The 11,347-nt window shown below is 47.6% G+C and overlaps 1 protein-coding gene across 1 annotated transcript; it reads right to left on the reverse strand.

Moving 5' to 3' along the window:
• Window positions 1-277: 277 nt before the first annotated feature.
• On the reverse strand, window positions 278-10,871 carry LOC309832234 (olfactory receptor 1f45-like; the record flags this gene model as incomplete). Its single annotated transcript, XM_082669859.1, is given in 7 exon segments — window positions 278-379; window positions 1,246-1,325; window positions 9,605-9,679; window positions 9,682-9,787; window positions 9,791-10,009; window positions 10,011-10,639; window positions 10,862-10,871. Coding segments are annotated over 7 exon segments (1,221 nt in total).
• Between the last annotated feature and the right edge of the window lie 476 nt (window positions 10,872-11,347).

Raw genomic sequence — 11,347 nt, forward strand, 5'->3', positions numbered from 1 at the left:
CTGGAACCACCAGGCGGAGGGAGACCTCATTGGAGGATGTGCCCCCTTTACTCATTGAAGGGTTGGGGGCGTCGAGGGACGTTGGGGGCAGAGAGGCGCTTTCACCCGTTTTCTTTCCACTCGTTTTACACATAGGGGAAGGGAGAGGCCTGGTTTATTTGAGAGGCCAGAGGGCACAGCATCTCACGTCTCCTACCCAGGTGGTGCTCGTACTTTCTCTTACCCTTTTTGAGGAAGCGGTATCCGGAGTTTCAGTTCAGGTCCTGGTTTTTCTCCTTCAGTGGATGTTCACGTCCACCTCCTGAGCGAGTCTGGTTGTCAAGGTGAAATCTTGTCCCGTGTCGGCAGCTTGAACCTCGTTTTTCTGAGGGCTGTGTCCCTGCAAGAACATTAGCTCTGTCTCCCTTCCCCCAGTTCTCTTTTCCATTTAACAGATATTTATTTGCTAAATAACACCTACTGTGCGCCTGGTTCTGGGAGTGCAGTGAACGAGACAGATGAGACCTCATTCCCCTGGAGCTTGTGATTGGGCCCTGGAAACAGACTCGTTAATAACGCAGAGCGCCCTCAGTTCCCTTCACAGCGAGTGCCGAGAGAGAGGAAGTCCTCTCAGGCTCATTCTGCGCTCCTTCTGCCCTGCCCCTCCAGGTGCCTGATCTTTTCCTCCCAGCTGGGGTCGCTCAGGCAGCCTCCTTTATTTTACTTTATTTGCGGCCCCCTTTGTCTCTGTGACAGTCTACTCGTTGGTGGTTTCCCCATTCCATTATTCCTTGAACAATAACAACTGTCCACACATCTGTTAGGAAATTAATATTTTGCTTTTGATCAGTGTATAAACAGAGTATTTTAAACAAACATCCAGGTCTGTATAAAATTCTAATTAAATGGGGCCGAAAGATGAACTAGTATTAATACCCTGTACTTGATGGCCCTTTACAATATATAAAATGTGCTGCTTCCCTGTTTTCTCACTTGACTCGTTCCACAGATATTTACTGAGGCCCGACAGTGTGCCAGGAACTCTTCTAGGTGCTTGAGGTACATCAATGAATAAAATAGGCGGGGTGTGGAGGTGGCGTGGGAAATCCCTGTCCTCGTGGAGCTTACGTGTTGGTCAATGTATTTGATCTTCAGAACCACCCAAAGTGGAACCCGTGGCTGTTCCCCGGGACCCTTTGGACCTGGCATCTGAGCCTGTGCCTCAGTCCTGTCAGCTGGCCCTGAAATGCATTCGCCACCACCTACCTCTTGTTCCTGAATCATCTCCGTCCTCAGTGCATCTCGGTCCTTGTCATCTGAGAGGTACTTGGGGTCCTCAGGGCCACCTGGAGATGATGAGACGGTAGCAGTCTGTTTTGCATGAGTGCCAGTTAACGGAAGACAAAGATGTTTGTAGGCATCAAAAAAACACATTTTGTAAAACGAGGCGCTGCAGCGTTGGTAAATGTGCTTAAGCGCCGCCGTCGTTAAAGGCTTTCCTCCCCCCGGACGTTCTGGAAACCGCCTAGCGAGCCTGGGCCGCGCTGCAGTGTCGCAATGCTGTGCCCTTGGACACCGGCTGCCGAGTGATTAGTTTTCTGACGGGACTGTAAGTTAGTCTGTCTGTGGACTGTGTCCTGTAATTGCAAGATGTGATTTGTCTCATGGTGCCTCTTGATATTATATTCTTTCACTGGGATTTTTTTCCCCCATTTTTCATTGTAAATAAGGTAAATGGTAATGACTTTAATACAGAGAGTTACATTACTCAGTCCACCTTGAAAAACATTATTTTATCACTCATTTCTTGGCAGATAACCGTGCGGTTTACTTTTGATTTAACGAATGATCTCCTGGCCCTTCAGTTGTCCCCATGAGGCTGCGCTGACCAGGGCGCTGTGAGATGTCCATTCTCTGAGATGCTGGGCTGCTACTTCTCAGCAACATCGAGGTCCAGATGCAGAGTCAGCTCTTTTCTTCCCCATGCCCCAGACAAGCCAGGCAAGGCTTACAGCCACCTGGAGGCCAAACCCAGTAAGAGGCTTTTCCTAAGCCTCTGGCCTGTAGTCTGTGTGACGTGGGGGCTGACCTGACCTGAGTTTGGCCTTTTCTGGAAGGTCTGTATTCCAGAGCTAGGCGGGGAGTTTGGGGCCAGCGTGGCCTCCGAGTTGCTCATCAATGGGCTTCTGTTTACCTGAATTAAGTGGTAGATTCTCTGATCATACACTGGGTTTCCAGTCAGCTGAGATCTCTTGAGGGAGCTTCTGTAAGAGGCCTTGCTGTCTTTCCCACGTGGGCTCCCCTGTCCGCTTTGAGAACAAAGCTCATGGACAGTTCCTCAAAAGAGTCTCAGAAGAAATCTTTCCCCATGGAGTTGTAGTAGCCTTATTTTTGGTATCTATTCAAATGTCAAATATTGTTTTCTGTATTTTTCTATTTAGGAATTTTTCATAATAGAAAATTTCAAACATAGATAAATGAATCCTCATGTATTCATCATTCAACTTTATTTATTTTTTTGCGGTACGCGGGCCTCTCACTGTTGTGGCCTCTCCTGTTGCGGAGCACAGGCTCCGGACGCGCAGGCTCAGCAGCCACGGCTCATGGGCCCAGCCGCTCCGCGGCATGTGGGATCTTCCCGGACCGGGGCACGAACCCGTGTCCCCTGCATTGGCAGGCAGACTCTCAACCACTGCGCCACCAGGGAAGCCCATTCAACTTTAATATATACTCATAACCAATCTTGTTTTATCCCTACCCCATCCTCCTCCTCATCTTCCTCCCCAGTTGAAGTATTTTAAAGCAAATCCCAAATGTTGTTTATAGATATTTCAGTGTATATCTCTAAATGGTAAGGATTCTTAAAAAAAACCCCAAAACCCACAATACTATTATCATATCTAAGAAACTGAGCAGTTGCTTAATTCCAAATTAATATTTAAAAAAAAAACCCCACAATTTAAAAAAAACCTTCTTTAAGATCAAAGTAAGAAGACTTCCCTGGTGGCGCAGTGGTTTAAGAAGCCACCTGCCAGTGCAGGGGACACGGGTTTGAGCCCTGGTCTGGGAAGATCCCACATGCCACGGAGTAACTAAGCCCGTGCACTACAACTACTGAGCCTGCGCCCTAGAGCCCGCAAGCCACAACTACTGAGCCTGCGTGCCACAACTACTGAGCCTGTGTGCCACAACTACTGAAGCCAGTGCACCTAGAGGCCGTGCTCCACAACAAGAGAAGCCACCGCAATGAGAAGCCCGTACACTGCAACAAAGAGTAGCTCCCGCTCGCCAAAACTAGAGAAAACCCGTGCGCAGCAACGAAGACCCAATGCAGCCAAAAAAAAAAAAAAAAAGTAAGATCCGTAAATTTTAATTTATTGCTTTGTCTTCTAAGGCTAATAATCTATAGTTCCTATCCCTTTTTCCCCTTGAAAAGAAATTTTTTTTTTAATTGTAATTTTTTATTTGGCCGCGCTGCATGGCTTGTGGGATCTTAGTTCCCCGACCAGGGATTGAACCCACACCCCCTGCAATAGAAGCGTGGAGCCCTAACCACTGAACCGCCAGGGAAATTCCCCTCCCCTTGCAATTCATTTATTGAAACAACTGAATTATTTATCCTGTGGAGTTTCTCATACTCTGAATTTTATTGTTTGCATACTCATGGCATAATTTAATACAGCTCTCTGCCATCTGATTAACTAAAAACTTAGGTGTAGAGGTGTAGCCAGATTTGTATTTCACACTTTGGCAAGAACACATTGCAGATGGTGGCATGTCTGGTTGTTTCTCATTATGTGATGTTGGGAGCCTAAATGCATTTATTTCATTAATTCTATAAAAGATTATAAAAGATTCTTCGTTTATTAGCTGGAAAGCTTCTGTAAGAAATTTCCCCTCAAAAAAAAAAAGAAATTTCCCTTCACTATTAGATACAGTTCCTAGAGGAAAGGAAATGCTTGACTCTTCCTTCCCTTTATTTACCTGTCTTCACAATAATAATGATCTGGGGGCTTTGCTTCTTATAAAAGTGATCAGTTATTATTATTTTTTAATCAAAATGCATTAATGAATTCAAACCAATCCACCACAGTTGTTATTCTTATTGATCCTCAAATCATTTCGCTTTTGGCCAGTGGGAACCTCTTCACGTTGGCTCCTAAATGGACATAACCCTCATCATCTTTGATAGCTTCTTTGCTGTCTGGTGTGACAGGGTGTTACAAGATCATCTTGTGCATTTCCTGCCCCTTTTGAGAGTGAAGGGAAGTGCTATTAATTATGTCAGGACAGTGGTGTAAATGGGACTCCAGGACCAACAGGGATATTTGGTCACTTTATATTTAGCCTTCACTGTGTATGACTGGGTGTCTGCAGTTCCCTCACACAGGGCTAATGTGTACTTCAGGGCCTGGCTGCGCGTCGTGGGCCATGCTGCTGTGACAGGAAAGGTGCCACTCCCAAGGGGTGTGACCTTTGTAAGAGAAACCCCATTTTATCCCCTGGGTGTTAACAGAACCAGGTAACTTTCTGCCCAAGGTGTGTCCTGGGGAGCTAACGCATTAAAAAATTGCTTCTCAAAGTGTATGCCAGGGTGAATGTTGTCTGCAGGCTGATTAAGTGTGCTAAAAATACTTTCCGTACCTGTTTTATCCCGGCCTAGGGAAAAGTATGAGAACCTTTGTTTCTTAAAAAATAAGCTGGTTTCAAGTCTACTTTTGAGACAGGGAGGAACTGGCAGAACACATTTCTCTAGAGTCTACTTGTTCTTTTAAACTCTGCCCAAGTTTCTCAGCCTCCCCACTATTCTCCCTTTGTGTCAGGAAATTCTTTGTCTTGGAGGCTGCCCTGGCTTTTTTGTGCATGGTAGGCTGTTTAGCAGAATCCTTGGCCTCAATCTACTTGATGACAACTAAAGATGTTTCCAGGCCTAGCTGAATGTCCCCTGGGGGCAAAACTGACCCTGGCCGAGAACCCCTGCCCTTGGGGTTCAGGGTAAGAGCTGAAAAGACTCAGATGGTTTAGCTATTGAAAGGACTGGGCTTCCAAGGCCTGGAGCTATTTCCTGCTAACCTTAAAGAGCCCTGGCCTAATTTCTAGAAAACGAAGGAGTTACTAGAGATCACGTGGGTTAAATGTAGTGTTGCCAAGCAGAGCCAAGAGCTTTTGGAGTGGAATCTCAGGATGGGGTGCTGGGGTCTATCACAGGCAGCCTGGGTGGTTGCTTTGGGTTCCTTTCAGGCAAGCACCTGCTGCACCACTCCACACAGCAGTGAGCTTTTGCCTGGGGCTAGGTTCACCATCCTCAGTGAACGCATGCGCAGTGAGAGCCAGTGAAGCACAGGGCAGCCAGTTCCAACTTTTTTGCCTCCATGATAAGGTCTCCTAAGGCCCACAGTAGTCATAAATACTTGAATGGATGAAAGACCTGGATTTCTTCCTTTTTCGTAGCTAGAAGGCTCTCTTGCGGGTGCCTTAGGAGGGAAGAACCCTGCAGCAAGTTGCCCCCCAGCGGCCCCCGATCTGGCAGTCATCTGTAGCTGCTGTCCTGCCAATTGCAGTTATGTTGAATTCACTTAGAAATTCTACAAATCAAAGAAATTCACTTGGGCTTCTTACAATTTCATATTCCTATCTTGCCTTATTTTTCTTTATTATCTTCAGTGAAGGGCATATTTCTAGAGATTGGTCTTATCCACCCATTCCCAGGACTGACCTGTTTCAATAAAAAATTTCAGTAAACATTTGTTATAAAGTGGGGAAGGTAGGCAGTTGTCTTCCTTGTGTTTGTCTCTGGGAATTTAAACTGCTGGGAGAGTGAGGATGGAAGAGGGGGTGGGTGATGCAGGTGTTGGGCCCTGAGAAGCAGAGGGACTTAAGAGAAGCAGTTTGGAGGAGCAGAGAGGTTCCAGTAAAAGGTCTGCCATCACTGCCACGCGCACCACCGTCTAAGTGGCCAGAGACCAGGAAATAGGGCAGACGTAAGAGCTTGCTTCATGTTTTCCCTTCCTAGTTAAAAAATGTGTTTTATTGAGAAGGTGGTATATTAGCTTTTAGAGAGACTGGGAAAAAGTGGTGGTAGAAGTCTGTATTTGCCTTCTTGAGTCCCACCTGCAGAAGCTGTTTGCGTCTTACACCATCTCCACGTCTGTGAAGGATTTGAGAAAATCCGGTCTCTATCATCTAGACATTTTGCTGACTCCTGTGGAAGGGCTCAGCATGTGCTGTGAACTGGAAGAACAGAGTGAACGATAAGCAGTTTATCGTTGAGAACCAGTGTTCCCACTAGGTTTTCCCAGTCTTCAGTTCTAAGCATTCTAAGGTGCTAATGGAAAGAATGGAAAATAAGAGGTGGAAAAACCAAGAGTTTAAACAGCGTGGTGGTAGCACACATGGAGGGATGGAGTGGAATACAGCGTTCAGAAACAGACCCAGCTCTGTATGGAAATTTAGCTTATAATAAAGATGGTAGCTCAAATCACTGGTCATGCTGTTAAATTAATTAAACAAGGAGACCATTAGAGGTGATTCTAAAGCCTTGGCAGCCTATATAAGCAAACCAAAACCTCAGCCTGTAAATGCCTCAAGGTTAAAAAAAATCGAAACCTAAGGACAACCAATCACAAACAGCCGACTTGACTTTCCTGTATAAGGCAGCCTAAGCTATAGCCACTCAAATAATTTCCTCCCTTTGCCTTCTTGTCTTCTCTGTGAATGTCTTGCCCCTACATCCTGTGGCTGGAATGATTTTTGCTCAGATAAACTCTTAAAATTTTTACTATGCCTCAGTTTATCTTTTAACAATGCTTTTCAACAGAGATTCTCAATGTCATCTGAAGACCACTTACATCAAAATCACCTGGGGAACTTGTTTAAAATGTAACTGGGGGGGCTTCCCTGGTGGCGCAGTGGTTGAGAGTCCGCCTGCCGATGCAGGGGACACGGGTTCGTGCCCCGGTCCGGGAGGATCCCACATGCCGCGGAGCGGCTGGGCCCGTGAGCCGTGGCCGCTGAGCCTGTGCATCTGGAGCCTGTGCTCCGCAATGGGAGAGGCCACAACAGTGAGAGGCCAGCGTGCCGCAAAAACAAAAACAAACTATTTTAAAAACGTAGATAATGGAACTATTTTTTCCCCTTCTTTTTTTAAAAAATTTATTTTAATTTATTATTTATTTTGGCCGCACTGGGTCTTCTTTGTGGCGCGTGGGCTCTTCATTGCGGCACGCGGGCTTAGTTGTGGTCAGTGGGATCTCAGTTCCCCTACCAGGGATCGTACCCGGGCCCCCTGCATTGAGAGCTGGAGTCTTAACTGCTGGACCACTAGGGAAGTCCCCTACCCTTTCTTCCTGAACATTTTATTTTTAAATAGAAGTTAACATTTTGGTATCTTCACACGATTGGGTTTATGTTATCAAGTCTATAAGAGTGGCTGAGCTTCTGAACTTTTTATAATTGACCTGTGTGCAGGTCATTCCTTCTTATTTACAGCCTCCAGACCAGGACTTGAACCAGGCTGAAATGGTGTTTGCCGTAAGAGAAGGGTTATCTTATCCTACGCCCTTCCTTGGAAAAGTAGGCATCAGAGCAGGCAGTGTCCTCACAACCCATGGATGAGCAAGGTCAGTTGAAGGTCTTTCAAATTTATTTGTCACTGCCTCCCCCCCAACTTTTTTTTAAAAATCTTTTTCTTGTTCTTTTTTTTTTTTTTTACCTTGAGGCCAAACCATTGTATTATTCACCATTATAGTAAATGCATACGAAGACCTCTTCTCCATGCTGACGTCAGCTTTTCTTCACATCATTTTCATGGGTTTGAGGTGAGATTTTATGGCTATTATTGTAGTTTTATGATTAGAGACCCAGGAGAGCTGAAATCCAATAGTCCCAACTCCTGAGGGATCCCAAGGAAACAATATGTTCAAGGAACAATAGCAAACTTTGAGCCAAAGTACAACTCTGTTAGTATCTGAGTTACACCCAGTAACCTCCATCATGGGCTCACTGGTAAAAGGTGGGCTGAAAAGTAGCTTTGGCCTCCCTTGCTTCCCACTCTCAGCCCCAGATCTTAATTGAGGACCTGTGTGCTCAGGCATGGTGGGGAGAGAGAGAGACAGAGAGCGAGAGAAGTGACTGGACCTAAGTGGAGACTCCAACCAGACATACGGATAGAAGATGAGCAGTCGGGGGCCAGACTGGAAGGAAGGGAGCTTCATGCCTGGATGATGACCCTTTAGGGCACACTGCCCTTCATAAAATATGGACCAGAGAACTCCTTGGGCTCTGATCAACCAGCTTGGTAAACTCTTTTTCCTTGTCTGGTGTTGGGGAAATATAAAAGTATTGGTTAAGGCAAAATCATGGGGAGAAAGGCCATAAGTGTTCTTTTTCCATGTCTGCTGTCAATTTAAATCAAAACATTAAAATTAAAAAAAATCTTTAAACTCGACTCCAACAATCCTGTTTGGGGTAGAGTTGAGGTGAACTCTGCAAAGTGGAAGAATGCAAAGCAGAGCATGAAAGGGGCTATAATAGAATTCAAATTATATGGAGTTCCAGAGGAGAAAAAAATAATTCCTTTTGACTGGGGAGACTCGAGGTGGCTTCACGAAGGGCGTGGTATTTTATGCGAGCTTGAAGGACAGCGAGAGTTTTGATAGAAATGAGCAAAATGGGATGGCTGGAATAGCATGAGAGGGACAAAAATGCACGGTGTGTTTGGTAGAATGGTCAATTTCAGAGGGACTGGAGTCAAATGGCTGGTAATCGGACGGGCCAGGACTGGATGCCCATTGTGCTGACTTTCTGGGTAATGCTCTCCCAGCTCTGCCATACCCCTTGCAGCCTAGGATATCATCCTGTTGCTCAGGAGGCCACATACAACTTCTTCAGCCATAAACTTGTTACATGAGGCCTTTCCCCTTTGTCTCCTTCTCCAGGTCCTTCCTGTAGAGAAGCACCTTCATAAGGATTATTGTGGCCCATGCCTTTTATGTGCTTCACACCCAGAGAACCAGCTCTAAGTCTAGCCTCTCTTCTCTCTTTACTGTGTGGCCAGCAGACCTCTCTTTCCTAAGAAAAGCACATAAGTGGGACAGTATGGGGCCTGCGTAGGTGGTCAGCTGCGACAGTCATTATAGGCATTCCTGATACAAGTAGGTAGAGCTGTGGAGCTCCACCCGGCAGGGCCCAAGGCCGAGAGTGGGACAGCTTTGAGGAGGACCGTGAAGCCTGTCTCCAAAGCTAGGTTCAACCCAGAGTGTGGGGTGGTGGTGGAGGAACTGGAGGAGTTTGGAAACTGGGATGCTTGAGGGTTAAGGGTCTGAGGCTCTGTGGGGTGCATGGGGGCACTCAGAGGGCATCTCTTTGGCACAGGCTGTCAGCATAGGTCACAGATTCCTATGAGCTCACCCTTCACATGAACCCCCTCCAGAAGGTCTGCAGATAGAGCTAGTTTATACCTGTTTATGTGGTCCTGTCTTTACGGGAGAGTTTATTCCCCTTTGGTAGTCTGGGCAGTCAGTGCAGGGGCCAAGAAGTTTGGGACTTGCAGATTACTTATGGAGCAATGAGAGGCTTCCCCGGCCATGGTGACAACCCAGGACAATGAGGTCTGTGCTCCTCCCACCCTCTCTGTGTGGAGCCTGTCCCTGGGGTTCATCCTCCTCTAGCACAGAGGCCCTGAAGGAGAGCTCTGCTGTCACAGCCCATGGGATAAAGCCTTCAGGTTGACCAGTTTCCTTAGAGCTCCCTTCATGTCCTTGTTCCTCAGGCAGTAGATAAAGGGATTCAGCATGGGGGTGACCACCATCTACATTACTGAAGCCAGAGAATCCTTGTCAGCTGCGTGGGAGGATGAGGGACTCAGGTAGACCCCTGTGATGGTCCCATAGAAGAGAATGACCACAGCAAGGTGGGAGCCACAGGTGGAAAAGGCCTTTGGTTTGCCCCGGGCAGATGGCACCTGTAGCACAGCAGACACAATGTGGATGTAGGAGACGAGAATGCCAAGGAAGGGGATGAGGACCGCCAGGTCCCCCTTCCAGCAGAATCATGAGTTGGTTGAGTTGGGTGTTGGGGCAGGAGAGCTGGATCAGGGGAGCAAGGTCACAGAAGGAGTAAGGGATGACGTTGCTGGCACAGAACTCCAGCCGGGCCATGAGGAGGGTGTGTAGCAGGGAGTGGAAGTTGGCGAGGGGCCAGGAGCTCCCCAGCATCAGGGCACAGACTGGCATACTCATCACCGTGGAGTAGTGCAAGGGCTGGCAGGTCGCTGTGTAGAGGTCATGAGCCATGGCCATCAGGTGGAAGCTGTCCATGTTGACAAGCAAAATGCAGAAGTAGATCTGGGCTAGGCAGCAGCCATAGGAAATGGACTGAGTCTGTGTCTGGATGTTCACCAGCCTCTTGGGGACTGTGGCGGAGATGAAGCAGAAAACTACCAGGGAGAGGTCGCTGAGGAAGAAGTCCTTGGGCGTGTGGAGGTGGGAGTCTGAGCCAATGGCCAGGATGATGAGCAAGTTCCCTGCGGCCCCGACCAGGTACATGACGAGGAAGAGCCCGAAGATCAGCTCCTGCCTCTCGAGCTGGCTTGAGAGCCCTAGGAAGATGAACGCAGAGGCGCTTGTGTGTGGTTTCGCCTCTCCATGGTTGGCTGGTCCTGCTAGGAGAGCCAGACCAGCAGCAGACTTTAGAGAAGATGGAGACGCCCATGCCTCCCTCCTTCCCTCATATAATCCCTCAGCTCACATCTCTGTGTTCATTTGGTAGAAACCCAAAAGAAATCTCTCTACCTATCAACCAGGGAGTCCTGTGGCCTCAACAGATCCCAAAGTCAGGATTTTAGTGATTTTGCCACCAAAATACTACTGCACCTGAGCCCCACAAAGCCCCATGTGCCGTCTCTCCAAGGAGAATCCTTGTGACATACGGCCCGGTACCCAGTGGTGGCAACAAGGGGGGTACTTAGGGTGTCTTAGCCCCCCAAAATTCTGTCATACTCTCATTCTTTGTTGTGATGTTGTAAGTAAAGAGCTATAGGAATGTAATTTCCTCCTACTCCCAATAGGATTGCCACCCGAAGGCCCTTGCTGTACAGGATTCTGGAACCACCGTGGCACATACGTGGAACCTGAGGGTAATATTCGTAAACATCCTCCTTCCGCACAAACCTCCTTCCCCACCAGTATTTTATCTCCCATGTTCTTCCACCCACATGGAGCCCAGGGATCAAGATGCTCCGGCTGCCACTCGTCACCGACTCTGGGCCACCTTGGTCCTGGTGATGATGCCGTGGGATGGAGTTGGCCAGAGCAAACCTGGACAGAAGAGCCTGCTGACTGGGACAGCTCAGCCAACCCTTCTGCTGGGG

Source organism: Grampus griseus (genome assembly GCF_964374135.1).
Source record: "Grampus griseus genome assembly, chromosome: 14".
NCBI lineage: Eukaryota > Metazoa > Chordata > Mammalia > Artiodactyla > Delphinidae > Grampus > Grampus griseus.